This window comes from Hyaena hyaena, unplaced genomic scaffold (genome assembly GCF_003009895.1).
Source record: "Hyaena hyaena isolate Hyena2069 unplaced genomic scaffold, ASM300989v1 scaffold_137, whole genome shotgun sequence".
Classification (NCBI taxonomy): domain Eukaryota; kingdom Metazoa; phylum Chordata; class Mammalia; order Carnivora; family Hyaenidae; genus Hyaena; species Hyaena hyaena.
In genome coordinates this window covers 2093776-2120032 of record NW_024080769.1, presented here as the reverse complement: position 1 = coordinate 2120032, position 26257 = coordinate 2093776, and the positions used below count along the sequence as shown (strand labels likewise).

General features: G+C 46.6%; 1 protein-coding gene across 3 annotated transcripts; it reads right to left on the bottom strand.

Annotated features, from left to right (window-relative positions):
• Positions 1-1102: 1102 nt before the first annotated feature.
• Positions 1103-23535, bottom strand: SNUPN (snurportin 1). Of its 3 annotated transcripts, none has more exons than XM_039238254.1 (9): positions 23401-23534; positions 19762-19924; positions 16454-16601; positions 9886-9990; positions 9551-9647; positions 7147-7244; positions 4771-4845; positions 3145-3225; positions 1103-1689 (listed from the first exon to the last, which is right to left on the bottom strand). In XM_039238254.1, exons 2-9 carry the CDS (start codon positions 19917-19919, stop codon positions 1369-1371), a joined length of 1083 nt encoding a protein of 360 aa, XP_039094185.1. In that variant the 5' UTR covers positions 19920-19924; positions 23401-23534; the 3' UTR covers positions 1103-1368. The 3 variants fall into 3 exon arrangements, with proteins under 3 accessions (XP_039094185.1, XP_039094186.1, XP_039094187.1); XM_039238255.1 differs by lacking the exon at positions 23401-23534 and adding an exon at positions 23286-23394; XM_039238256.1 differs by lacking the exon at positions 3145-3225 and having other exon boundaries at positions 23401-23535.
• Positions 23536-26257: the final 2722 nt, after the last annotated feature.

Sequence of the window (26257 nt, the reverse complement as noted above, 5' to 3'; positions counted from 1 at the left end):
TATCTTCCACTGCCACCACTGCCAAAGAGCCGACTTCACAAATCTGAATGGATCTAGCCTGCTCAGAGCCCTTCCATGACATAAAATCTAAAACCTCTGCAGAAGGGGCATCTGGGTGGCTCAGTCGGTTAGGTGCCCAACTTCGGCTCAGGTCATGATCTCACAGTTCATGGGTTCGAGGCCCGCATCGGGCTCTGTGCTAAACGCTTGCTCAGAGGCTGGAGCCTGTTTCAGATTCTGTATCTCTCTCTCTCTCTCTCTCTCTCTCTCTCTCTCTCTCTCTCTGCCCCTCCCCCGCTCACGCTGTCTCACTCTGTCTCTCAAAAATAAATAAATAATTTAAAAAAATGTTTTAAATAAAAATAAAAAAATAAAACCTCTGCAGAATACACAGGCCCATCTCTCTCTCCGGCCTCCTCCTGGGCAGCTCCCAACCCTCCTTTAAACTTGAGCCATGCTGAGCCTGCCTCAGGTCCCAGAAGGAGTCCTGCCCTCCTCTGGAGGGTGCTACAGCATACCCTGCTGCCTGTGTGAGAAACATCCACTGTCCTGGCTGCAGAGCCCCTTCTGTCCTGCTCAGAGCCTCAGTTCCGCCCCAACCTCCCCTAAGGAACTTCCTCTGCCTTCCTGTCCCAAGCTTTCTGCATCTTTCAGACCTAAAGCAACCGTCTCAGCATCCTGCTGGTGGGTGTCTTTCTTCACTGGACTGTGAACTCCTCAAGGGCAGGGACCGAGTCCTGTCTACATGACCTCTCTACATCAAGGGGGCCTAGCACAAGACTTATCTTCTGGAAGACACGACTGTTTGTTGAAGTTGTGAATGAACTCTATTTGCATTTTATCTCGGGCAGTGTCTAAACCAAAGAAACTCACACTTCTCAGAAGAGGGAACATATTCAAATACCAAGAACTGCAGTTCCTGGTAAGACCTTTTAGAAAATGACGTTACTAACAGCAGCAACTGGAAAGTCAGCAGAATGCTTAAGTGCTAAAAACAGTGCAATGGGCCAAGACTTGAGCAGTCATGGTTTAGGTGGCCTGGGGTACGGGGGTGGGGGTGGATCATGACCACCTAAAGTTTTTAAGAATCACAAACAACTTCTTTCTTAAAGAATTACATGTATTTACATTGTAGATATCTGGGACACACTTTTCATGGGAGTGACTTCTCAAATCCCCAAACCCAAACCCATCCAATCTGGAAACCTCCCTCAACTGCCTGAGCCAGCATTTCAGATAGGAGATAAGCTGTTTCCAGCTGGAGTCGCTTTGGAAAGTCCACTCTAAAATGAAGTCACCTGTTGTTGCCGCTGTCCTCCTCCCCAGCAAGCAAAGTCCTGTGACTGACTCCCCAAGGAGCCACTTTGTTTAGTTCTCCATGAGGCTCCCAGGGGGGTCCAGGCGGTCAGGAGGGCTCTTCGGCTTGGGGGTAGACAGGTGTTCCAGCTCATAGCGCCCATTCTCAGAGGCCTTGTGTGTGACTTTCTCTGTGCCTTCCTGGCCCCTCCTCTTGTGCTCGATAATCTGCTGGAGCTGCTGCCCAGCATATTCCGGCTTGGTGGTCAGAGGGCCAGCTGGCACAGCCACCCCGAGAACATCTGACACCATGTAGGGGCGCAGCCAGCCCACAAGAGGAGTGCTTCCAGGGCTATAGTGGGTCTGCTTGTGGTAGAAGAGAAGTCCGTCTACCTACAAAAGGGGAAACCAAAGTGACTCCTGGGGCCATGTGTTTCCAGGAGAGCCTGTGCACATGGGGGCCGCTCCAGCGGGCCAACTCCCTTTCCTGGATCGCTGCCAGTAGAAAAAGAATCCTCGTTTCTCACACTCACAAATCCTCTAAGTGAAGAAATGGCCTAGAAATCTAAATTTTTGAAAATAAAAATATAAATGGCACTTTCCTGTTTACCGGGTGCTTGCCTACCCACTACTTCACCCTTTTACCCACCATTGAGGGTGTTTGAGAAAAGGGGCTAGGGCTAGCTCTGGGGGCCTCCCCCCAAAACCCAGGCAGTATAAAGCAGAAACTCAATGCGAACCCGGGTCTTCTGTCCCCGGGTCCCATGAGCTTTTCAGCACTCGGACGTCTCTGTAATGGGAAATGTGCGCCACAAAGGGCACAGGCAGGGGAATGGGACAGGCCCCTCCGAGATGCTGGACTGCTGAACGCAGGGAACACAGGATGTTGAGTAGTCCTGTTCCCCACGCCACCGTTGGCTGCCTGACCTCCCCTAAATTATCTGCAAGCTATGTTCTGGGAAACTCAAGTTTTTCTCAACGGGAAGACCTCCTACAGTCCCACATTTTCTTTTCGTGATTCAGTGACTCATCTCTAAAAAGCATTTATTGTCACTGGGGCATAGGGTTATAAATAAAGATGGTGTTCTTACCACCTTCTTAATTGACTCTCAGAATTGAAGGCAACCCAGCCTTTGCCATTTCCTCATTTGGGAAGCTGTGATCCTTTTAACAAAATTATATCAAGTTCAAGCAAATACTTGTGCGTGACTAGGCAGAATTTTAAAAGGTACAATGGGCAGGGGAAAGTCCATGTGTTGAGCCTAGAGAGGATAACGGTAGGTTCTGAGGATGACAGAAGGCCACTGGGAACTGAGGAGCTTCTAGGGATATGAGACTTTCGGTGCTAAATCAGGAAAGTTCTGGACAAACCAGGACAAGTCAGTCACCCTGCCTCCATGCCACTGCTCAGCAAGCACAGCCCTCCCCAGGCATCATTTGCTCTTGGAAGGAAGGAAGGACAAGGAGTCTGAACCTCTGTGGTCTGTTAGTCACAGGAGTCCCCAACTTTACAGTCAGCCATGGCAGGCAGGCTTGTAACAGAAAACAGGCACCCCAGAAGGACCTAAGAATGGAAGCCTTATCCTTCCCTGGGCCCCCGCCTCTCCGCCAGTAAAATGAGGGACATATATGAGTGGGGCCCCTCCAGCTTTGGCATTCTGACTTTTCTAATGGAGTGGAGCTGAGGCTCTGAAGGGCAGCAGCACCTCCTTTTCCGGGAATCAGCTTTCGGCCCTTTTCTGATGCTCTGGCCCAGCAAAGTTGGAGGATATCCTAACGACTCTGGGTAACTGAGCTTCCCTGTGTCCTGCAATCACATCAGAGCAACAAAGACAATGGTTGTGTTACCTCAAAAGGGAAATCCATTGACAGCACCTGACACAAGCTCTCAGGGGTACAAGGGAAATTCTTTAGTCCTACAAATTTAAACTAAAATATAAATTAGAACAAAGAATTAGTACATGTTACAAATCATATTGGTTCTAGCAACTGTATCAAAAAAAAGTTCAGTCTCATCCTTCCCTCCCTCCCCCATCCTTCACCCCCTCTGAATTACTGGGTTGGTGGTTCTCAACCTTACTTTATCCACAAGAATCGTCAGGGGAGCTCTTAAAAAATTGCTGAGGCCCGGGCCTCACACAGAGATTTTGGCTGAATTGGCCTGCGATGGGTCCCAGGCACTTTTTTTTTTTTTTTTTTAAAGCTGTCCAGTTGATTTTCACACACACCCAGGACTGGACTGAGAACCAGTGTCCTGGGCTAGGTTCAGGGACTGTATGTTATTCTTGCAGCCATATGACAGTCCTACAGAAGGGCTAGTGAACCCCCTTTTACATCAGCAGGGGTTTTTAGACTGAGCAGTATAATAAAGTGATTAGGACTAAAACTCTAATATGTCAGATTGCTTGGGTTTGACCCCCCACTCTGCCAATCATTTCATCTCTATATGCCTCTGCTTTCCCCTCTATAAAATAGGATAATGAAAGTATCTACCTCATGGGGTTGTTGCACAGGTTCAATGAGATAATACACGGAGAGTGCTTAGAACATTCAGGGAGAGCAGCTCCCATGGTCCCCTTCCTCAATGAGTGTTTTTCCAGAACCTTCCTGATAACATCACTAGATATTGACCCCATTTATTGTCCTGTAACTGGTTATCCGATTGCTTTTAAGAGTGTTGCACGCAATACAATCAAATGCCAATCTACAGGTGTTTGCTCATAAAATGCCCTGAAAATAGCTGTCGTCTATTTAATCAGAGTGGATAGCAAAGGCACTTGGCCTTTCCTGGACTGTGGGTTGCTGGGGAAGGTAGTCCCACTCTGAGCCTATATTCTCATCTATAAAAGGAGTCAGCTGACTAGGTGAGGTCAGTCTCCACTCACATACACGAGCAGAGGTTCTCAAAGTGTGGTCCATGGACCAGGAGTGCCAGCATCACTTGCTGGAAATACAGGCTTCACCCTAGCCCTACTGAATCACAAACACGGGTGAGGAGGGTCCAGGTATCTTCGTTTCACCAGGCCTTCAGACACTGCTGATGCACTTACAGTTTGAGAACTGGAATTCTAGATAGCATTATTAAGAATTATAAAATACTTAGCACTTTATACAATCACTATCTATTAAGCGCATACTATTAAGTATCATGTTAGGAGAACTTGCACATTTGTATCACTTGGTTCTTGGAAGAACCCTGTAAAGTAGGTGTTATTAACCCTATTACACAGATGAAGAAACTAAGGCCAAATGAGGTTATTAACTTTAGTTAATTGCTAGTTAACTTTAGTAATCGTGAAACCAAATCCAGATCTGGTTCAGATCTGGAGGGCTGTTAAGCCCACACCCTTCCCATTATGCCATGCTGCCTCAAAATTAAAAAGATAAGTTTGTGCATAATGATTATGTTTAGATAACAGACCAATCCAAAGCAGTCCACATAGAGAATCCTCCCATTCTAACATCAGGCCTTACGGGATTGAGCTTGGTTTTCTCTCCCAGTCCTTCTTCTGGTAACTTCGAATGCATCCAGTAGAATCGGAAATCGGTCTGCCACAGAGAAGGGACGCAGAAAGATGAAATGCTGCTCATTTTGAATGATGATATGAACAAAAATTCTCTGTCCTAAAGAGCCATGTAATTTATGAAGATCTAAGTTCTTCCAGCATCGCTCTCATGTCTCTTCAAACAGTGCCGTAAGGTCAGAAAGATATTTATATATAATCTCTGGGGATTTTTTTTCTTAAAATCCAACAGGATTTTTTAATGAATCTTTTTTAATTATTTGTTTTTGAGAGACAGAGAGAGAGAGCAGAGGAGGGGCAGAGAGAGAGAGGGAGACACAGAATCCGAAGCAGGCTCCAGGCTCTGAGCTGTCAGCACAAAGCCTAACACGGGGCTCGAACTCACAAGCCATGAGATCATGACTTGAGCGGAAGTCAGATGCTTAACTGACTGAGCCACCCAGATGCCCCATAATAGTAGTAGAGCCAACACTGATCACTGAAGGCCTATTATGTTGGAGGCCCCATACTAAGGACTTCATACACCCTGATTAGTCCTCAACTGCCCTCTGAGAGCTGGATTACCATCATCTCCATTTTATAGGCGAGCACTCTGAGGCTCAGAGGGATTTTATCATTTGCCCACAGAAAATACCATGGGACCCAGGACTCAAACTCCAAAACATATTATGTTAGCCTTTGTTTTACTTTAATTCTGAGGGTTAGAAACTGCTATATAGTTGTAACTTCTCATAAAAAACTTTATTCTCTGCACTACTGATATGTACCCTTCTGTAGCTATTGAGTATCTTTTGTTTCTTGTCCATCATTTTGCTTTTATTTTTTATTTATTTTTTTAATATTTTTTAATTTATTTCTAGGAGAGAGAGAGAGAGAGAGAGAGAGACAGCGTGCGCAGGGGAGGGTCAGAGAGAGAGGGAGACACAGACTCTGAAATAGGCTCCAGGCTCCGAGCTGGCAGTCCGCACAGAGACCGACGCGGGGCTCGAACCCACGAACCGTGAGATCATGACCTAAGCAAAAGTCGGACGCTTAACCGACTAAGCCACCCAGGCGCCCCTCATTTTGCTTTTAAAAATTAAAATAAAACAACAGTCTTTGCTATATATTATAGAAACATAGGTAGTTTCAGTTACCAGATTTTTAAGTTGTGAATACATGTGAGGAAACATCCTTCAACAGAATTAAAGGAAAACATGCTCTAGGTTGAATTTATGAGATCTGAGTTTCAGGTGTGGCTCTGCACTTGAACAAGGCACCTACCGTCTCTGGCTCTCAGCTCCCATCCATTCCTGGACGATGAGGAATGACAACGGTACTCATCTTACAGAGTTCTTGTAAGGGCTTCAGTGAGATAATGCTCACAAAGTGCTCAGCAGTGTAAGCCTTGGCTGTTATTACGATTTCAGCAGCATGCTCTGGGAAATCATGCTTTGGCTAATGGCTATGGAAAGAGGTAGCCTACGGTGACCACCCATGATTGAGCCTTGGGCCTGCCTAGGACCGCCTGGAGGCTTGTGAAAGCACCAGTTGACCCGAGGGCTCCTGATTCAGTAGGTCTGGGAGCTTGCATTTCTAACCACACTGAGAACTACTACGATACACTAATTGGCAGGGAGCACAACAAAACCTCGCTTTAAAATTGGGACGATGACGAGGCAGTGTTGGGAGCAGAGACAGAGTCCAAGAGGCCGACCTTGCCTTACTCCAGTAACTGCTACTGTCCCTCCTAGGAATCGCCAATCTAGAAAAACACTGGGGGAAGGTGACCCTTGAGGGGAGAATACCGGAGCTCCTCCTCACTTGGAAAGTCTCCTTCCAGAGCTAGCCCCTCAGAGATTCGGGGCTTTGGGTTGAACCAGGGAGGTGTTGCTGTTTTCAGGGACAGGATGTGGCTGTGAAGCAGGAGAGGTGGCCAGAGACTATTGGATGGTGACTTCATCCCACCTTCTCTTCCTTGTGCCGCCTGCACGGGCGCCGTCCCCGCTGCCCCCGGCTCCCCCCACCCCCAGCAGTCCTCCCACACTCCGGAGAGAGGGAGGGGGTGGCTGCAGCTCCTAGGGTCCTGGCCTGCCCCTCCACCCCGTTTCTCTCTTTCTTCCCCTCAAGATTTGCTGTACTTCCCTTAGTTCCTCCTCCTTCTTTTTTTAAAACAAAGCTAATTTAAACACCCTCAGAGAGGCAAGGAACATTAGATAATGTTCTTGATATACCACATCCTGTGCATACCAAGAAGCTGGTCACGTACCAAACCCACATGCTGGGCCACTTTCCCAGGAGGAGAGGAGAAAATAGGAGAAGACATGAGGAGACTACCGATCCTTACCTGGCAGTCATAAAAAGGGTGTCCCCGCCAGCACATCACATCCAGAACATAGTAGGTCTGGTTCACCTCACTGTAAATGCAGTCCAGAATGGTGTAGTCTGGGGACACAGAGCAGAAAGTCAGGATGGGGTTCCCCCTTCTAAGCAGAGTTCCTTAGGGAGAAAGTTCTTCATGGCCCTTCCTTTTTTTTTTTTTTTTTTAATTTTATTTTATTTTGAGGGAGGTGGGGAATGCATTTGGGGGAGGGGCAGAGAGCAAGGGAGAAAGAGAGATTCCCAAACAGGCTCTGTACCGTCAGTGCTTGAACTCACAAACCACAAGATCACAAACTGAGCTGAAGTCTGATGCTTCACCAACTGAGCCACACAGGTGCCCCCTCATGGCCCTTTGTTGCTCCCTGTGCAGCTTAAGGGCAACTCAAGGTAGGACAGCATGAGCGGGATCAAGGCAACCCTTAAGCCAGGTGGAAATTCTGAACTTTTATTTCATTTGTCTATTTACTTTAATGTTTATTTATTTTGAGAGGGTGGGGGAGGGGCAGAGAGAGGGAGACACAGAATCTGAAGCAGGCTCCAGGCTCTGAGCTGTCAGCACAGAGCCTGATGCAGGGCTTGAACTCACGAACTGCGAGATCATGATCTGAGATTGGACACTTAACTGACTGAACCACGCAGGCACCCCTATTCTGAACTTTTAGATAAACTGGAACATTTACTCACCTTAGAAAAGCGCCAGTCCAAAAGGTAAGTAATCTTCCATCTGAATTTACATGCCCTTTTGAGTTCCTATCATAGGTACTATGTTCTGTGGGGAATATTACCTATAAGTAACTCTTGCCTTTAAGGACCTTACAGTCCAGTGCTTGCTTCGGCAGCACGTATACTAAGGACCTCACAATCCAGTAAAGGATAAGATAAGATGATCATAGAGAGAACCAAGAGCTGAACTGTATAACACAACCTAGGAGCAACAGGAAGTCCAGAAGAGCAAGACTGGAGCAGCAGGAGATGCTGCATGGAAGAGATGGTACACGAACACAGTCTTCTGGGATCAGAGGATTAAAACAATAGGGCAGAGGGGAGGTGGGAGGGCATTTCAGACCGGAATACTGATGCGGCATGAGCAAAGGTGTATAGGTGAAATGAACTGGTCACATGTGGGGAGCAGGGAGGCAAGTAGCTGAACAAGGCTAGGAGTGAGTATAGTGAGTAGGGGAAAGACACGAGGTTGGGTGAGCCGAAGCTCATATGTGAAGGGCTCTGACAGCCTATAGAAAAGTCTAGGCTCAGTGCCGAGCACACAAGGAACCACCAAGGGAGCCTGAGCAGGCAGAGAAGAGACCAGCGTTCAGGCCCAGCTCTGCCAACTTCTCCATGAATGACAATGAGCAACTTATTTAACCTCCATGATCTCAGTCTCCTTGACTGAGCCCAGGTTAGAGGGACAGGCTAAGGTTTGGACAATGATACATGAGAAAATACAAGAGAAAAGGGAATTTGGCAGGAAGCCCCAGCAACAGCTTATGATACTTTATTTATACTCAGCATTGTGAGGAAACTTTTCCCCCCAAACTGCACAGGTCACCTTGTAATGGAGGCCTGTGGGAAAGATGTGTTGACTTCAGTTCAGGGATTTGTTGCCCAGTAGGCCTCAATCCAGTGGACAGAACTTGTTTGACCCTGAAGAAGATAGTCTGAATCCAGATGTACAGTTTCAAAGGCATGCTTTCAAAGTGAGTCTTTAGGGGGTGCCTGGGTGGCTCAGTGGGTTGAGTGCCTGACATTGGCTCAGGTCATGATCTCACAGTTTGTGAGTTCAAGCCCCACATCAGGCTTGCTGCTCTCAGTGTAGAGAGCCCGCTTTAGATCTTCTGTTCCACCCCCCTCCCTTCCTTACTCCTGCTCACACTCTCACTCTCAAAAATAAATAAAATATAAAAAAATTTTTTTTAAAAAAGAGTGAGTCTTTAAAATACATAACCAGGGTGTCTGGATGGCTCAGTCGGTTGAGCATCCGACTTCGGCTCAGGTCATGATCTCACAGTCTGTGGGTGTGAGACCCGCACTGGGTTCTGTGCTGACAGCTCAGAGCTTGGAGCCTGCTTCAGATTCTGTGTCTCTCTGCCCCTCCCCTCCTCGCTCTCTTTCTCTCTCAAAATAAAGACATAAAAAAAATTAAAAAGAAATAAAGTAAAATACCTAATCCAAGAACTTCTACTGTCTTTTACGAATTATAAAACTTAATAAACAGGGGCACCTGACTGGCTCAGTTGGTAGAGCATGCGACTTTTGATCTTGGGGTCATGAGTTGAACCCCTGTTGGACGTAGAGATTACTTTAAAAAGTCTATATTTCTAAAAAAAATTTTTTTTTAACTTAATAAATAGACAATTTTATGTAGGTACCTTTTGCTGTCACTGAGTTTCGCCTGTTGCCTCCGGGCAGAAGGGAAGAAAACCTGTTGACGCAGTAGCCACTCTTGGTGTAGGCACTGGTAGAGCCCTGTGTGGAGAGTTACCACTCCCATTAGGCATCAAGGTCTCCTCACCCTCTTGCCACACAATCCACGGGGGTCTCATCAGCGCAAAGATGGCTCTCAACAAACCCCTCCTGCAGGAAAGCATTTCAATCCCCAGGCCAGGCGCAGATGAGGAACATGAAGCGCAGAGAATTCCACCCCCCGCCCGGCCCCCCCGCTACAGCCTAGGCACGCTGGCATAGGGAGGAGGCAGCTACTCACCCTGGAGGCCACGATCAGGGCTCTTTTCCCAACAGGGCACACGACCACGATCCACTCCTGGCCCAGATCTGAAGGGACGTCAATCAACCACTCAGACAGCATCAACTGGGAACACCAAAAAATGGCATTAAAAATCAACAGGGGTGGGGTGCGTGGCTGCCTCAGTTGGTGGAATATGCGACTCTTGATCTCAGAGTTGGGAGTTTGAGTCCCACGGCAGGTGGAGATTATTTAAAATTTTTTTTAATGTTTATTCAGTTTTTTGAGAGAGAGACACACACACACACAGAGTGTGAGTGGGGGAGGGCCAGAGAGAGAGGGAGACACAGAATCCGAAGGAGGCTCCAGGCTCTGAGCTAGGGGTCAATACAGAGCCTGACGTGGGGCTTGAACCTACGAACTGTGAGATCATGACTTGAGCCGAAGTCGGCCGCTTAACCGACTGAGCCACCCAGGTGTCCCGGGTGGAGATTATTTAAAAAATAAAATATTGAAAAGAAAAATCAGCATCGGTGTGCTGATGCAATATTTGCACCAACAAAAATTCACATGCTATATATATAAGATGAAAATACACGTAAGGCTGACAGTGGACCTGTACCCAATTGCTCTTAGTCGACTGTCTCAACTGACACTGACTCGATGGAGGCTGCGTGAACTTCACTGTGAACTTCAACTTCTCTCTTCATCCTCGTTTCCTGCATCCATAATTCTTACTACCTCGCCTCCTGTGTCTGGGTGATGGGACCCTCTTCCTCATCTTACTCTGTCCATCTACCTGCCATCCTCATAACTATTAAGTTCCAGGGACTATAACCTCAGAGATGAATAAGGTCCCTGACCTTGAGATGATCTTAATCTAGACCATTTCCTGAACTTGTGACCCCAAATACTGTACAAAAAAATCTGCCTCAAAAAAGGGAGGAGTGGCAAAATGAATCTGCAAAGATTAAGCCTTCTACTCATGGCTCACGATCCCTCCCATCTACACAGACTGGCCTATCAACCAATCCCTTCCACGGACTCTCTCATCTCTCCTTCCCCTTGGCCCACAAAATGCTCAAGCCCTAATCATAAAAAACAAAACAATAATGAAAACCTTTTATCACTCTGCATTTCTGTTAAACGATTTCACTTTCTCCTTTTTAAAACAACTTCATATTTCTTTTCTTTTATAATGGTTCATTTATTTATTTTGGGAGAGAGAAAGGGTGAATGGGGAAGGGGTGGAGGGAGAGAGAACCCTAAGCAGGCTCTGCACTGTCATTGCAGAGCCCGAGTCAGAGGTCAAACTCATGAACCACAAGATCATGACCTGAGCTGAAATCAAGGGTCAGACGCTTGCTTAACTGACTGAGCCACCCAGGCGCCCCGACAACTTCATATTTCTTGATGCTGCCCTCCTGCCCACTCTAACACCCTCAGTCCAGATTTGCTACCCCCGCAGCCCTGCCAACAGCCATCAGTGACCTCCTCTCTCTCTTCCCTCCCCTCCCCTTATCCTCCTGGCTCTAGGCTCCACTCCCCTAGGCTGCTTGTCACCACCTCCTCGTCCTCCTTGACATGTGTTCCCTTAGCCCTGTGACACAGTGCTATTCTCTTTTTTTCCCTCCAAACATCCCTCCAAACACTCTGCCAAAACAATGTACAGAGTCTTCAGGAGGCTGTTTTAGGTTCCCCTTCTTTTCTCTTAGATGCTCCCCTTGGGGCTGGACCGCATTATATTTGCAGCCTTACCTGCCACTTCTGAAAGGACACCTTCTAATTCTCCTTCCTTTCCTTTTTTCTTATGTAAGCTCTACACCCAAAGAGGGGCTCTAACTCATGACTGTCAGATCGAGAGTCGCATATTCCACCAACTGAGCCAGCCGGGCACCCTAATTCCCCTTCTTTCTCATTTCCAGACTGCCTTCCTTTCCTCCAGACCTGTATTTGCAGCTGTCCACGTGGTATTTGTTTCTTTGCTTGCTCTCTCTGTACCTTAAACTCAATGTACCCAACACAGGATTCACTGCCTTTGGTCGCCTAAGTACCTTCCATCCCTGAAACTCCCCTTTCCCTTTCTGCATCCTGTATCCCTGTTAATAGCAACACCACTTGTTACCAAATCTTAAGCCAAGGCGTAATCAACACTTCCTTCAAGAATGGTACTGCTACGACACCAAAAGCACAAGTGATGAAACACAGGAGACGTAAGTAAGACTACACCAAAATTTAAAAGTTTAGTGCCACCATTGATACCAAAAACAAAGGAAAAAGATAACCCACAGAATGGGAGAAAATATTGGAAATGATGTACCTGATAAGAGACTTGTATCTAGAATGCATAAAGAACTCTTACAACTTAATGATAAAAGACAGCCCAATTGAAAAGGGGCATAGATATTTCTCCAAAGATATACAAATTGTTACTAAGCATGTGAAAAAGATGGTTGATACCGTTAGTTATCAGGGAAATGCAAATCAAAACCATGAGACACAACTTCACACCCACTAGGATGGCCATCCTCACATGGATGGACAAAGACAAGCACTGGCAAAGGTGTGGAGACCCTGGAGCCGTCACACACCGCTGGTGGGGATGTAAAGTGCTGTAGTCACTTTGGAAAACAGCCTGACAGTTCTTCAAAATGTAAAACACGGAGTTACCACGTGACCTAGTAATTTCATTTCCAGGTATATACCCAAGAGAAATGCAAACACGTCCACACAGAAACGTGTTTGCGAAAGGTCACAGAAGCATTATTCACAATAGCCAAAAAGGGAAAAAACTTAAGCAGTCACCAACTGATAAACGGATAAACAAAATGTAGCATATATCTATACAAGAGGATAGACTTTTTAATGTTTATTATTTTTGAAGGAGGGAGGCAGGGAGGGAGGGAGAGAGAGAGAGCACAAGTGGGAGAGGAGCACAGAGAGAGGGAGACACAGAATCTGAAGCAGACTCCAGGCTCTGAGCTGTCAGCACAGAGCCCGACATGGGGCTTGAACTCATGAACCGCAAAATCAGACTTGAGCCAAAGTTGGCTTAACTGACTGAGCCATCCAGGTGCCCCAATAGAACATTATTTGGCAATAAAAAGAAATGAAGTTCCAACACATGCTCTAACACAGATGAACCTTGAAAACCTTATGCTAAGTGAAGAAAACCAGACACAAAGGTACATCTTGTATGATTGTAAGAAAGGTCTAGAAGAGGCAAACCCATAGAGAAAATAGATTACTGATTGCTAAGGGCTGGGGGAAAGGAAGGATGGGAACTGACTGCTGATGGGTATTAGGGTCCTTTTTGGGGTGATGAAATGTTCTGGAATTAGTGGTAACAGTTGCACAGTCTGTGAATATACTAAAAACCACTGAATGTGTAAAAACCTTGTAAATGTGTGAATTGTATGGTGTGTGAATTTATCTCAACATGCCTGTTTAAAAAAATCGTACCTTGGGGCACCTGGATGGCTTAGTTTGTTAAGCGTCCGACTTTCACTTAGGTCATGATCTCACGGTTCGTGGGTTCGAGCCCCGCGTCGGGCTCTGTGCTGACTGCCAGCTCAGAGCCTGGAGCCTGCTTCAGATTCTGTGTCTCCCTCTCTCTCTGACCCTCCCCTGCTCACGCTGTCTCTCTCTCTCCTAGAAATGAATAAAAAAATATTAAAAAAAAAAAAATCGTACCTAATACTTGTGGGGCTCCTGGCTAAGTATTTAGGGTATACTCTCTCATTTAATCCTTCTAAAAATCCCGTCAGATAGTACCGTAACTGTCCCCATCTACAGATAAGAAACCAGAGATTTAGAGAGGGTAAGTAACTTGCTTAAAGTTAACAAAGGGCCTGGCTTTGAGGTCAGGTCAATGTGACTTCAGAGCTTAAACCTTTAACCACTTCTCATACTGCCTATTTTATCCAACCCATTGTTAAATTCCATCCGTTCAACCTGACAACATTTTTCATACTCATGACCTCTTTTCTTTACACCTTCGCTGCCCTCAGCACCCATCATCAGATTGTTTTGGCAAAGCTAAGCTCCCTAATACAGTCTCTCTCTTCCAGGTCCTTTTATATACACTGACAGGCATGTCATATACAAAGTCTCAACTCTGTCAGTGGTTCCCCAAAATCTAAACCACAGTCTAGGGGTACCTGGCTCAGTCAGTTAAGCACCCAACTCCCAATTTTGGCTCAGGTCATGATCTCATGGGTCATGAGTCTGAACCCCAAGCAGGGCTCTGTGCTAACAGTGTAGAGCTTGCTTGAGATCCGCTCTCTTCCAGGCTCTCTCTGCCCCTCCCCTGCTCGTGCTCTCTCTCTCAAAACAAAACAAACAAAAACCTTAAAATAAGTAAGTAAATAAAAAACAGTCTAAATTCTTGCACATATTTCTTAGTTTTTAAATGTTTATTTATTTTGCGAGAGAGAGAAAGAATCCCAAGCAGGCTCCTTGCTGTCAGCACAGAGCTGGACATGGGGCTTGAACTCATAAAATGTGAGATCATGACTTGGGCCGAAATCAAGAGTCCAAAGCTCAATAGACTGAGCCACCTAGGTGCCCCCCCAGGTCAGGGCTTTTGCACTTTTCAGAATGAGTCATTTTTTAAAGGATATAACCTTTTCTGAAGGTGTAATCTCTATACCTAATGTGGAGCTCAAACCCATAATCCTGAGATCAAGAGTTGTGTGCGCTCTCTCCACAATAGCTAAAACATGGAAAGAGCCTAAGTGTCCATCAACAGATGAATGGATCAAGAAGATGTGGTTTATCTATACCATGGAATACTACATGGCAATGAGAAACAATGAAATCTGGCCATGTGTAGCAACATGGATGGACCTTGAGGGTGTTATGCTGAGCGAAATAAGTCAGGCAGAGAAGGACAAATATCATATGTGTGCACGTATAGGAGGACTAGGAGGAACTTAACAGAGGACCAACCGGGAGAAGAAGGGGGGAAATGGTGGGGGAAAGGGAGAGAGGCAAACCATGAGAGACTCTTGAATGCTGACAAAAACTGAGGACTGATGGATGTGGGGGGGAGGAGGGATGGGCATGGAGGAGGGCACTTGTGGGGATGAGCACTGGGTGTTATGTGGAAACTAATTTGACAATAAACTATTTGAAAAAAAAAAAAAAAAAAAAAAGAGTTGTGTGCTCTACTGACTGAGCCAGCCAGGTGCCCTGAGAGGTGGGGGTGCTGCACCTATTTCTACTGTATTCCTTCCCTTCCCTCACTGGCCTGCAGGCTGCTTACAACACACCGCCTCAGGGCTCTTGCTCAGGCAGTTCCTACTGCCAGGAATGCCCCTCTGCCTATCAATGTCCCACTCAAGCTTCAAAGCTGCCTCCTCACTCATTAACCTTTTCCTAATTTCACAACCCTACTTCCATCCCTGTTGGAAGCCAATCTCACTTTCTTACAGCAAAAACCATAATCTCCACTTATTCCAGGAGTATAGGGGCCATTTCTGGCCCTTGTCTATCTTCCCGCACAGAGCAGGGACTTCAACAGTGCTTGCTGAGCAGAACTGAACTGTACTCTGTCACAGGAGATGCTATCTATGCTGTAGTTGGGGCACAGAAAGAAGATGGGAGTGTGTGTGCCCAGGAACCATATTCTAAAGGTGAGAAAGGATTCTGAGGGGACAAGACACTTGGGTTCTGGAGAGAAGAATATAGACCCCGGTCCCACTTGGACCAATACCCTGCCTTGTGGAACACCCGGACTGCCGGAAGCACTGAACAGTTTCCATGCCTGCTTCTCCTATGGCTCCACAAACCACACTGCTTTCTTTCTGCAACCTACAGACCATGCCATCACGTTTGTTATCGTCAGCCATTGTTTTATGGAGGCCACCTGGCTGGCCAGGGGGGCAGCCATGCGGGCTCCCCATATTCAAGAGCAGCTGTACCTCCCACCTTGCACCATCTGAATGTGAAGATCCAAGCCTGGCATGATAGTGCCCTCCTTGGGAAAGATACCAACCTCGGAGGTAGGGTGAGGGCAGGGCTGGGCTGGGAGGGCCCGATCCGGAACCACTCTATGGCGACCACTGAGAAATGACAAGTGTGTGCAATCTGGTAGTATATCAATAGCTCAGTGGTTTTCTGCAGCAGGCCAGTGACCTTTGGTTATAGTATGGCGTAAATGTTCTCAAACCCACCAGCCACAGCCTCCCTCAGTGACCCCCAGGCAGCACACGGCACTGGAAGCCATCTCTCTTCTCAGTCCACACGCTTCACGCACAGCGGCAGCTTCTTTGCTGTCCCCATTCCTGTCTCCTCCTCCTCTCTCTTTTTTTAATGTTTATTTTATTTTTGAGAGAGAAAGAAAGAGAGAGAGAGAACCAGTGGGGGAGGTGCAGAGAGAGGGAAACCGAGGATCTGAAGCAGACTCCGTGCTGACAGCAGAGAGCCCGATGTAGGGCTTGAACTCACAACCTCAAGATCATGACCTGAGCTGAAGTCAGATGCTCAGCCCACTGAGCCACCCAGGTGCCCCCTCTTCCTTCTCTCTTTATGGCAGCATCTCCTTCAGTGGGATTTGACCTGGCCTCCCCTTCTCTGGACTACTCACTTGATTAGCATAGCGTTTTGGTAACTTCTTGCCAGTGTCAATGTCCATCTCTTCATCATCTTTCTTATCTTCTTCTTCCTCACTCTCCATCCCTGTCCAGTCATCTTCAGCCAGTCGTCTGGCATGATTCACATAATCCAGCCGCTTACTGGAGAAAAGAAGGTGCAAGGACAGTCCTTTATATCTTATAGGAAGACCCCCTACAATGTGACAAGTGTAGCTTAATTCAAAGGCTCCAAGTTCAGGAGCACCCTGGGGGTTCTGGTGGAAGGGATGGTAGATTTTCCTTCCTAAAGCTAAACTAGTGATGGCTCCCTCACTGGTCCTAGATAGGAAACCCCCTCTGAAAACACTCAGCCTTCCTCCGAGTTTCTTAAAAATGGGCAAAGTAAAATGCTGAAAGGAATTTTCAAGGTTCGCTATCTGGAAAGGCTGACCCACTCCCACCCACCCCATTTCAGATTCCCACATCTCTACCCAGGTGACAGCAGATACTCTCCTGCCTGGCAGGCATCTAGTCCAAAGGCCTCAGGTGATTGAAGAGAAGAATCACTGGGACGCGGGTGAGGAGTTTAAAACAAGGACCACTTTTGGGCCTTTCCAACTTACATAGCTTTCTGAGGGGCAGCCAGGCCTTCTAGTTCTTATCTAACTTTCAAAACAGGCCTCTCAGTTTACGATTTAATCTATTTCTTGTTTTTGCTTTATTGTTAACCTTCTCTTTAAAAAAAAAAAACAAACTATATATTCTAGAAAGCTTGGGCAATTGGTTAAGCAAGAATAAGAACTGTTACGGGACTCCTGGATGGCTCAGTCAGTTGAGCATCTGGCTTCGGCTCAGGTCATGATCTCACAGTTGATGCCCGCGTCGGGCTTTGTGCTGACAGCTCAGAGCCTAGAACCTGCTTTGGATTCTGTGTCTCCCTCTCTCTCTGCCCCTCCCCCGCTCATGCTCTGTCTGTCTCTGTCTCTCAAAAATAAATAAAAATGTTAAAAAAGAATAAGAACTGTTTGGAACCTGATTGTTCCAAAGTGATCTGTAGATACCCCATAACCCCCTGCAGTTGGTTTCCTCAATGCTGAGGCCAGAGATCCAGGAGAGTGTGAGACCCGCTCAGCTGGTTACTTCTCAGATACTCTCAGACACACAAGTTCATGCACATTCAAGCGAGGGCACACACCAGAGAGGGCACATGCAATCAAAATGGGATTTTAATTCAGGAAGAAGGAAGGGGGCACCCCGATGGCTCAGTTGGTTAAGCATTCAACTCCGGCTCAGGTCATGATCTCGTGGTTCATGGGTTTGAGCCCCGCACTGAGCTCTGCACTGACAGTGCAGAGCCTGCTTGAGATTCTCTCTGTCCCCCTCCCGTACTTGTGCTCTCTTTCTCTCTCTCAAATAAATAAATAAATAAGCTTTATAGAAAAATAAAAATAAAAGAACAAATGTGCAGAACAGTGCTCTGTATACTACTCCTGTTAAAAACATGGTATGTCCACATACAACCACACACTTGCTCATATGTGCACAGAGTATCTTTGGAAAGATACACAGGAAACTATAATATGGGAGAGGAACTGAATGGCTAGAGGATGGAATTGGGAGGGAAACTTTTTTTTTAAATTTTTTTTAAAGTATCATGTTACATTAGTTTCAGGTGTACAATACAGTGATTCAATTCTCTCTACATTACTCTATGGTAGCTACCACAAATGTAGCTACCATTTGTTACCGTATGATACTGTAATAATATTGAGTGTATTCCCTATGCTATACCTTTTATTCCCATGACTTATTCATTCCATAACTGGAAGCCTATATCTCCTACTCCCCTTGGCCCATTTTGCCTATCTCCCACACCCTACCCCTCTGGCAACCACCAATTTGTTCTCTGTATTCACAGGTCCGGTTCTGCTTTTTTTTTTTTTTATTTCTAGGAGAGAGAGAGAGAGACAGCATGAGCAGGGGAGGGTCAGAGAGAGAGGGAGTCACAGACTGAAACAGGCTCCAGGCTCCGAGCCGGCAGTCAGCACAGAGCCTGACGCGGGGCTCGAACCCACGAACCACGAGATCATGACCTAAGCGAAAGTCAGACGCTTAACCGACTAAGCCACCCAGGTGCCCCTCTGCTTTTTGTTTGTTTGTTTATTCATTTGCTTTGGTTTTCAGATTCCATATAGGAGTGAAATCATATGGTATTTCTTTCTCAGTCTGACTTCTTTCACTTAGCAGAATACCAGGATGGAGACTTTTTACCATATACTCTTACATATTTTGAATTTTGAATAGGAACACATACTATTAATACGTTACCTATTCCAAAATAATGAATTCTACTTTTTGAAAAACAGAGATGTGGGTGCGGAGGAGGGAGATGATCTGAAAATGTAATCTGTAAGCAACCCAGAGGCCACAGGGAACCATTTCTGCTAAATACATCCAATGATGCAGTACTGGGCAAAATGAAGACTGCAGAGAACTCTGCAGTGGTTATAGCTCTTTCTAGGGGCACCTGGGAGGCTCAGTCAGTCAAATGTCCGCTTCAGTTCGGGTCATGATCTAGAGGTTCGTGAGTTTGGGCCCTGCGTTGGGCTCTCTCTGCTGTCAGTGCAGAGCCCACTTTGGATCCTCTGTCCTCCTCTTTCTGACCCTCTCAAATCCCCCTCCAAAAAAAAAATAAATAAACATTAAAAACAATTAGTTCTTCTAATCCTCAATTCCTTATCACCCAGAAGAGGCCCGTGTTGTACTCAGAATACAAGGATAGGCCCCAACTTCAGAGCAGCCCAGCCTCAGACACTCCTATCCTGCTCTCTTCCCCTGCTTGCTCATCTTGGCATTGAGAATTAAGTGTATGGAAGACATTTCCTCAGATCCCCTGTGGAATTATTTGTATTGAATTCTCAAGGGCTCCACGGAAACATTTGGGCTGAAGGCAGACAGGAAGACCACACCAATGCCAGGATTCAGAGTGCAGAAGCCACACAGGGAATGTGGGGAGTGGAAGTCTGGGCGTGGCCTTCACAAGTCCCTAAATCGCAAAGTTCAGTGCTGCTGCCAGGAAAAAAAGGAAAATTTAACCAATTAAGTGGGCTTTTGCTTTCAAACTTCAGTCTTTTCCTACATCTCCATCTTTTCCTAAGCTCTGGGTGTAAAGGAAGTCTACCTCTGCCAGGATTTACCCTGCCCAACCTACTAAGGGTAGAAGTACTTACTAAGGGTCTACTTTGAAAAGACAAGCCTAGAGCCTCCTGATTGGAGTCTCCCAGCCTGGAGAAATAATGCAAAGAGTTAAAGCATCCCTTACGATTTCTGCAGTTCCAATAATCGGCGGCGCCGCTCACTCTGCTCCAGGGAACTGTACTTGGACTTGTACTGGGACAGGCGGGGGTGTGGGGCAGCTGTGCTGTTCAGATCTTGAGACACAGAAAAGCTACTAGCCAGGGCTTGACTCAGCTCTTCCATCTTCCCTACAAAGGAAAACATAAGAAAATGGTTCATTCATTTCATATCACCTCCTGTGTACAGGCAGTTATGATGTAACATTCCTAAAAAAATAAAAAAAAAAAACTCACTTGATCCAAAATCATAACTGTTTCCATGGGGAAAAAGGAAGTTAAAGGGTAAATGAGTTATATATGAGCAATCACATTATTTCCCACAGATATTTCAATAATGATCATATTGAGAGCTCCCAGTGTATAGATATAAACATATATCAAGACAAAGCAAGTTCGCTCTGCTAACTTTTGCTTTGTCATTCATTACTAGCAGCCCTGTCACTAATTTCTTTTTACCATCACTGACGTCCAGTGATGTGATCAAGTATCTTATTTTTTCCTGAATAGTTCTAAATAGCCATTACTCAACAACTTTTACTATTAACATAACTTTTTTTAAATGTACACATTTTGTTTCATTTGAGAAAGAGAGAGAGAGAGAAGAGAGCAGCGTAAGCAGGGGAGAGGGCAGTGGTAGAGAGAGAGAGAATATCATGCAGACTCCACACTCAGTTCAAAGCCTGACATGGGGCTCGATCCCACAGCCCTGAGATCATGACCTGAGCCGAAATCAAGAGTTGAACACTTAACTGACTGAGCCACCCTCCAATAAATAAATAAATAAATAAATAAATAAATAAATAAATAAGTGCCCCTATTTTATTTTTTAAAGAAGCTCCACACCCAATGTGGGGCTCAAACTCACCACCCAAGAGCAAAAATGGTGTGCTCCACCAACTGAGGCAGCCAGGCACCCCTCTAATATAACTTTCTTTCTTAATTTTTTAAATGTTTATTTACTCTTAGAGAGAGAGTGGAAAAGGAGCAGAGAGAGGGAGACATAGAATCTGGGGCAGGCTCCAGGCTCTGAGCTATCAGCACAGAGCCCAATGCGGGGCTTGAACCCATGAGCAATGAGATCATGACCTGAGCCAAAGTCGGACACTTAATTGACTGAGTCACCCAGGCGTCCCTCTAATATAATTTTCTGATGCAAATTTTACCCAATCGTTGTTTAACTCTCTAATAAATGCCAACTTACATTAAGAAAATTTAGCTCCAGGAGAAACACTGTTCCCGGGGCCTTTAGAGCATGACAAGAGGTGCCCCAGTCCCAAACCTGGCCGCTGCTTTCTCAGTTTATAGTTTGTTTGGTTTGTTTGTTTGGAGTGGACAAAAGGAAGGTTTCAGGGCTACCCATGCAGGACCCACTTGTAAAAGAGCTAGATGTAGAAGGCTGCTTACCAGTGAACAGCAAGGAGTGTGAAAGACTGACATGTGGTACATCTGGGAGACGGAGTAGACTCGAGACAGAGAACCAAGTGTGCCCTAAAGAATGGGAGTAGAGAGGGGTGCCTGGGTGGCTCAGTCGGTTGAGTGTCCGACTTTGGCTCAGGTCATGATCTCATGGTTCATGGGTTCAAGTCCCACATTGGGCTCTGTGCTGACAGTTAGCTCAGAACCTGGAGCCTGTTTCAGATTCTGTGTCTCCCTCTCTCTCTGGCCCTCCCCTGCTCATGCTGTCTCTCTCACTCAGAAATAAATTAAAAACATTAAAAATTTAAAAAAAAAGAATGGGAGTAGAAAGAGGTGAATTCACACTTCACTCACCCTTCAGTGAACCAAGGTATGAAGTAGCATAGGAGTTTAGCTCAGGGTTAAAGGTGTGCCTCAGATTATAAATAAAAAGAACATTTAGGAGAGATCAGGCTCACAAAGCTGAGCTGGCCTAATGCTTCAGGTGTTGTATCAACCAGAAGGCATCCCCAGTACTTAAACTTCACCCCAGGTCAGGTACCCCTGCTTTGAGCACCAAAACCAACAGGTTCATTCCAGAGCCTCCATGGTTAAAAACAACTCTATGGGCCTCTTCTTGGCAATGAGTTACTTTCCACTGCACATTTGAAGTCAGATTTTTCCCCCCTAATTCGCAGCATTTTATTTTTAATTTGAGAGGAACTTAAAAAAAATTGTGGTTAAAAACCCATGACATAAAATTCACCATCTTAACCATTTTAAGTTACAGTTCAGTAGTGTTAAGTCATTCACACTGTTGTGCAACCAATTTCCAGAACTCTTCTCATCTTGCAAAACTGAACCTCTATACCCATTAAATATGAAAGGAACTTTTTTTAAATTTAAGATTGACATATTACGGGTATGATTTTGAGTGAATCTTTTTTTTTTAATTATTAAAAAAATTAAAGTTTATTTCTTTTTTCAAATTTGATTTAATGTTTTATTTATTTTTGAGACAGAGACAGAGCATGAGCGGGGGAGGGGCAGAGAGAGAGACACAGAATCTGAAGCAGGCTCCAGGCTCTGAGCTGTCAGCATAGAGCCTGCCACCGGGCTCGAACCCACAAATCGTGAGATCATGACCTGGGTCAGAGTTGAACACTCAACAAACTGAGCCACCCAGGTGCCCCATGTTTGTTTATTTTTGAGAGCGAGAGAGAGCAAGCTGGGGAGGGGCAGAGAGAGGAAGACAGGATCCAAGGCAGGCTGCACACTATCAGCGCAGAGCCCAATTGTGGGGCTCCAACTCACAAACCAGGAGATCATGACCTGAGCTGAAGTTGGAGGCTTAACCGACTGAGCCACCCAGGTGCCCTGATGTGTTTCTTAACATATTTGTAATGCAACCGGGGTGGCCATTTGTGGCTGAGCTGGGTGATGATTACATGGGGTCCATAATGGTATGCTATTTTCCGTGTTTTACTATACTTTTGCACACGTCTAACCACTTCTATATCACCTTTTACAAAAAAATTCATTATGTCTTCGGCTTACCAAAGTAATGACCAAATCTGAAATACACTCATTAGGCCTTGCCATGCTTTTATCTTGGTGTGGCCTCCCGTTCTGCCCCAAATCACAAAATCATTACACACGCCTTGGCTACTGGGGCGGCTCTCTGCCTTTATGGCCGCTCTCGGCCGGCTCTTGCTCTTTCAACCCATTCCTTGGATGGTGCTGCCTCCAGGGGTTCTGACCTGAGCCCGGGCGGTCTCAGCCAGACTCACGCGCGTCCCCTACCGCCTCTGCCGTCCCTTGCCTCCCCCCTTCCCCCCCCAACCCCCAACGACACCCCGGCGGGGATCTAGGCCTCCACTGTTGTTTCCACTCGGCTTTAGCCCCGGAGACACTACCGGCTCCACTCTGTCGTCCTCCCCGCCACAGCCCGCCATTGCCTTTCTCTAGGAACGCGGCCCTGTAGGCCTTGCACGATTCGCCCCTCCCCCACAAAAAGTCCCTGAGGGGTCCTGGCCCGACAGCCTGTAACAGAAGAGGGACAGCGCGCCCAAGAGGAGCCTGGGCCTGGCTCTACCTCTCCAGGGGACGCTTCGGGAATCCAGGAGTGCCAGCCGGCCAGAGGGGGAACAGCCGGGCACCAAAGGGCAATTCGGGAGCCCGCGGGGCCCAGGCTCGAACTCAGGACTCACCAGGCGGAGGTGACAGTTCCAGGAGCCGCGACCGCCGCTTTAGGGGGCCGACCAATCAGCTGCTCAGGGAAGGCCGGGCCTACCCCCTTGGCCGCCGCCGCGCAGCTGGGCCCACCAGCCGCGCGCCCGGAGTTTCCGGCTCCGCCCACCATCGTGAATTCCGGGAGTGCTGCCGCGGTCGGGTCGCTCGCTGGCCGTTATTTCCGCCTTCAGTGTCTGGCGCTTTTTCCGTTGGCCCGGGCAGGGGTCCTTTTGTGTAGCACTGATCCGGACCATTTCTGCCTGGTGACTTGGCCGGGCCGAGGCCTCAGCACAAGCTCCTCCGTCCGGGCTCCTTTCGCCAATGGGAAGAACCCGGATCTCGAGGCCGGGCATTCAAAGCCCCCCAGGCCCTGGGTCCTGAAGCTTCCCCCGGATCTGCCCCCTCTTTAAGGGTACCGGCAGTCCGCTCTCTCTCCAATGCTTGTGCTTTGGACGGGCAGTGCCGGTTGCCTGAATGACACCCTCGGCCCCCAAATCCTCACACACGCAAGTCTCAATTAGATATTACCGCCCCGTTCGCTCTTACTGCACCGGCGACATACCTCGATTGCAGCCCTTTTGTTCAGTTGGGGAATCTCTTTGCTACTTGGCTGTGGGTTTGGCAATGGCAGGGATCTGGCTTGATTGCTGCTTAAGAAGGCAGTGTCCGTCACAAAATATAGCATTCAGTAGACCTTGGCGAATTCCTTGCTGGGAGAGGGAAACAGCAGAGATTTAGGAGATAATCAAATTAGAGTGCAGCCTCTTGGAGAGAGGTCTGATGGGATGCAAATTAAAAATGTGATAGCCATTTACGGAATGTTTACATTGAGCCAGGCACAGCTTCACAAGCATCATCTCCTTTAATCTCTAAGTAACACAAGGAAGTAGACTGAAGCTCTGAGAGGTTAAGTACTTGACTAAAATCACACAGCTTTCAAGCCAGACATTTGAATTTGCTGAATGTTTGCTGTAGACTTACAGAGAAGGTGGATATTACTACACTACAGAAAATACACATTTTGAGTCCAAGGAATGCCAAGATGTGTATGTGCTACATATTTCAAGTACATGACACCATCCATTTGGACCAAAAAGAACAGAGCAGACTGATACAGAGGGTAATGGGTGCTTGGGGCTCTGGAAAACCCAATTTGGGGGACCTCAGAATTTATGTAGGTGAGTTATGTTTTTTTTTTTAAAGAGAGAGAGAGAGCACAGTGGAAGGTGGGGGGGTCGGCAGAAAGAGAGAGGGAGACAGAAAATCTGAGGCAGGCTCCGGACTCTGAGTTGTCAGCACAGAGCCCGATGTGGGGCTAGGACCCATGAACCTGAAGATCTTGACCTGAGCCAAAGTCTGGCGCTTAACCAACTGAGCCAGCCAGGCGCTGCAGTGAATTCTGTCTTTCGGTAATCCAACTGAGCAAAGCTGTACACTAGGTTATTTATTTGGTGTATCTTCAAATAATAGCTCATGTTTGCCTGATTTATGAGACAAAGAAAAGCCCGAAAAGCCCAGGGTCTGACTTCACTAGGGAACTTTGACATCAGTCAGGATTTTGTGTCCCAGAACCACCATTCTCTACCCATGACTATGGAGGTCACATTAAGTGGTCAGAACTGTACAGAACAAAGGTGCTACACATTAAAGCAAAATGAGCTGAGGTCCAGGGGAAAAAATGGCTCCAGTCTCTCATTCATACTCAGCTGAATAACTTGTCGTATCACTGAAAAGAACAAACTAAATGGTACTTGGCCCAGGGGTTCGTTTGGAGCCAGCCTGTGTTCCATAAGGGCCTGCTCTGCCTAGAACAGTGAGTAGTTCCCCAGCTATAGCCCTTAGCACCTCACCTTCACAACACTGGCCACATAACACATACACTTGTGCTTAATGTCTTTAAATCAGTTTACTATCTAAAAATGGGTAAACGGGCGCCTGGGTGGCTCAATTGGATGAGTGTCCGACTGTTGATGTCAGCTCAGGTTCCTAAGTTCAGGCCTTGCCTTGGGCTCTGCTCTGGCAGTGTGGAGCCTGCTTGGGATTCTTGCTCCCTCTCTCTATCTTTTCCCTGTGCGTGCATGTACACACACACAAACTCTTTTTTTAAAATTTTTGAATACTTCTTAATTTTTGAGAGACAGTGTGAGCGGAGAGGGAGAGAGAGAGAGAGAGAGAGCATCTGAAGCAGGCTCCAGGCCCTGAGCTGTCAGCACAGAGCCTGACGTGGGGCTCAAACCCACAAACCGCGAGATCTTGACCTGAGCTGAAGTCAGATGTTCAACCAACTGCGCCACCCAGGTGGCCCATCTCTCTCTTTCAAAATAAATAAACTTAAAAGAGGAACATCATAGCATTACCTTAAATCACTTCCCACTTTAACAAAGTATAAAATACATACACCGTGAAAACAGTATAATGTTATAATCTCACTGAGTACTAGTATGTGCAGAAAACTGAGACTGAGGACTTTGTAAGAATCTGATTAGCAAGTGTTAGAGAAATGATACAGAGTAACACTAACAGCATTTTTCTTTTATACAATCAGCAAAGTCCAAAAAAGAACAGAAGAGGGAAGATCCACTTTCTCTCTCCATAATTCTATGTTATTTAAGGTAGAATCTATGTACCCTCTAAAATCATCCAGTAAGTGCCCACAGTAAAATCATCCAGTAAGTCCCTACCTAATACAGAGAAGCTCGGGAGCAGGAAGGTGTCCAGCAATTTCCAAAAGAGGAGGCTCTCATTAGGAACCCTGAGTGTCACTCTGTCATCGATCAATTAACAGATGTGTGTTTAATGCCTACTGCTGGTTAGGTCCTGTGCCAGGCACAGGAG

Excerpts from the sequence above, each read along its gene's own strand:
- SNUPN (XM_039238254.1), bottom strand. The coding sequence starts at position 19,919 with ATGGAAGAGCTGAGTCAAGCCCTGGCTAGTAGCTTTTCTGTGTCTCAA. Across the intron at positions 16,602-19,761 it reads TTATTGGAACTGCAGAAATC|TAAGCGGCTGGATTATGTGA; the intron begins GTAAGGGATGCT and ends TCTTTTCTCCAG. Across the intron at positions 7,245-9,550 it reads AAACTCAGTGACAGCAAAAG|ACTACACCATTCTGGACTGC; the intron begins GTACCTACATAA and ends CTGTGTCCCCAG.